The 2,420-nt window shown below is 52.1% G+C and overlaps 1 protein-coding gene across 1 annotated transcript in view; it reads right to left on the reverse strand.

Annotated features, from left to right (window-relative positions):
- Positions 1-2,414, reverse strand: part of ITGB5 (integrin subunit beta 5) — a 107,244-nt gene extending 104,830 nt beyond the window's left edge. Inside the window, exon 1 of the mRNA XM_006905580.2 lies at positions 2,328-2,414. Within this exon, the coding sequence (XP_006905642.1) occupies positions 2,328-2,397 (70 nt within the window). The 5' untranslated portion in view covers positions 2,398-2,414. The remainder of the gene's footprint in view (positions 1-2,327) is intronic.
- Positions 2,415-2,420: the final 6 nt, after the last annotated feature.

Below are 2,420 nucleotides of genomic sequence, written 5' to 3' on the forward strand. Positions count from 1 at the left end.
GACAGACAACTTGGCTAATGGTCTAGGGACACCCAAGCAGGCATGGCTCTGCAGGTCATTTCTTTCTTTCACTGGGCAGTGAAGGTTTTTCTTTCAAATCATGTTCCTAGTAGCAAGACAGAAAAACTCCTGAGAAAGTACCTGCAGGGCTTCAAGAAAAAAAAGGGCAGGGAAAGAAAAGAAAAACCGTTTCAAACTATGTTTAAAGTTGTCTGAGCACCATTGGGAAACTAAGAGAATTCACTCATGTTGTGAGTAAGCCCGTTCTAACCTTGAGAAGCAACAGGGCATAAGAAAGAGGTGACCGTCTGAAGACCAGCTGATGGGCTTGCTGTATCACCATTCTGCTGACCCACAGGGGACTGGCTGAGCAATAAGGCAACATCAGAAGAAAAGAGAACCCTGAAGGTTTGGAAATATTTCACCATGGCTCGATGCTTTTTCTCTACCTAAGCTGTGTCATACAGGACAAAGGACATTGGACCAAAAAGCCTTGAGGTCCGTTGACAAGAAGGGTGGACAAGTCACTTCGCCCTCTTGGGCCCGCCCACAAAATGGAGATCATTGTGAGGATGTATACTAACTTTGAAAAACAGAAATCACAATGCAAATGGAAAATGTATTGAAAAAAATCTTTGCAACTGAAAATATTTGAGCTTTTATTATTATCACAGAATGTCAAGCTGTAAGAGAACTTAGTCATCTCTTTTAGCAGTTCCTAATTTTTGGATTTCACAGAATATTAAGAACAAACAGAAAAAGGGAAAATTTATATCGGATTGCCAAATTTTTTATTTTGCCAAAAATGAAAAACTATCCCCTGCTGCCACTTCAAATCATTAAAAGAAAATAAGTATCCCACGAAAAAGAAAAAAGATGACTTCAAATTAAAGGAGTGTCCTTGCGAAGGAGGGGACTGGTTGCCAAAAATACACTCCTGTGTGTGACAGAGGCTACATCTCCTCTTTGCATTTCCCTGGGGGCCCTTAAAAATATAAAGTGATGGGCACTGGTTGCAAAGATGGGTGTTTGCAAACCACTGATATATTCCCAGCTCTGTAGTGATTAGTTTCCCTTGAAAGAAACCTAGCTACAGTATTAAATTCGAATTAGAGCCTGAAGGAAACTTTTTGTTTGCTCAGACCCCTCCTCCGCTCTCAGACTTAAACTTCCACTGCTTTTATGTAAATGAGACACCGTAGGGGAGACAGTCCTGCCCTCCCTCGGCAGATGGCACTTAGTTCACAAGAGCAATCCAGTACCTCGGCTTGAAAGTGAATGGAGCACTCTGATGCACAATTTATTTCCTACGGGAAAAAGAAAGTTTGAGTTTCCCTGCTCTTTTTTTGGAGTGAGTGGAGGTAGCTCATCTGTCGGGCGGCCCCGGTGTCAAACAGAGCATCCTTCCAACGAGGCCGCGGAATTGCCACATCCAGCCCTCTCCCAACTCCGAAAACTTAAAGCAGGTAACAGGGCTTTTCACACAGCTGCCAGCCCACGGCAGTGTCGCGCTAATGCAATCAACTGCGCACACACAGACACACACGTCTCCTCTCCTCTGCCCTCTGCTCCAGAATCCTCCAGAGTTAGAGGAGTGTGCGATACGGAGCGTTCGTATCGCGGGAGAGATCCAGACAGCAGGGCTCAGATTCGGAAGTCCCAGACGGGACTGCGGTTTGAAACTTGGGTCTCCCTTCGGGTTTGTGGTGACTTGAGGAGGAAGCAGGGGCATTACATCTTTTAAGGACGGCAGTCGGCCTGGGCGCAGTGAAACTCTAGAGTTCGCTCTGGGGCCCTGAGCACCAGCAGGTTGCAGGAGTTGCCCTCCGGGGTAGCCGTGGCCCCCCACTTTGGCTCCAGAGAAGACTCCGGGTCTCGAACCTCCAACTGCCCTTCGTCACACGGGGACCAGGGCACCAGCAGCATCACTAGCGCCTACCGCCGGCCGCAAGGGCCGCTTTGTGCCAGGGAGTGCAAAGACCCGGCCCCAACGCAGGGCCAGTGGCGGCCCTCCCCGCGCACTGGGCGCGGGCGCCCGCGGACTGGGTCAGGGGACGGGCAAGGCTGTTTACACAGGAAGGGAAGGCTCCTCCTCAGCCCGGAGGGGACTGGCGGCCGACTACAGCCCCGCGGGGCTGCGCGTGGAGTGGCGCACGCAGTTCCAAAGCCCCCACCGGGTCGAACCCCAGAGGCTCACCCACCCGGGGGTGCTCGGAAGACGCTTTCCACCCTGAGACACCGCCTCCCGCCCAGGCCCCTCGGAGACGCCTGCGGACGGCTCCGTGTGCGACAAAGTTTCTTTCTGCACGGCGGGCAGCCGGGCTTACCTGGGAGCCCGGGCAGGAACGCGCAAAGCCCGAGGAGGCAGGCGTACAGGGGCGCCGGGGCCCGCGGCATGGTGGGGCGCCCGACCTCAGCGG

This window comes from Pteropus alecto, unplaced genomic scaffold, assembly GCF_000325575.1.
Source record: "Pteropus alecto unplaced genomic scaffold, ASM32557v1 scaffold251, whole genome shotgun sequence".
Taxonomy (NCBI): domain Eukaryota; kingdom Metazoa; phylum Chordata; class Mammalia; order Chiroptera; family Pteropodidae; genus Pteropus; species Pteropus alecto.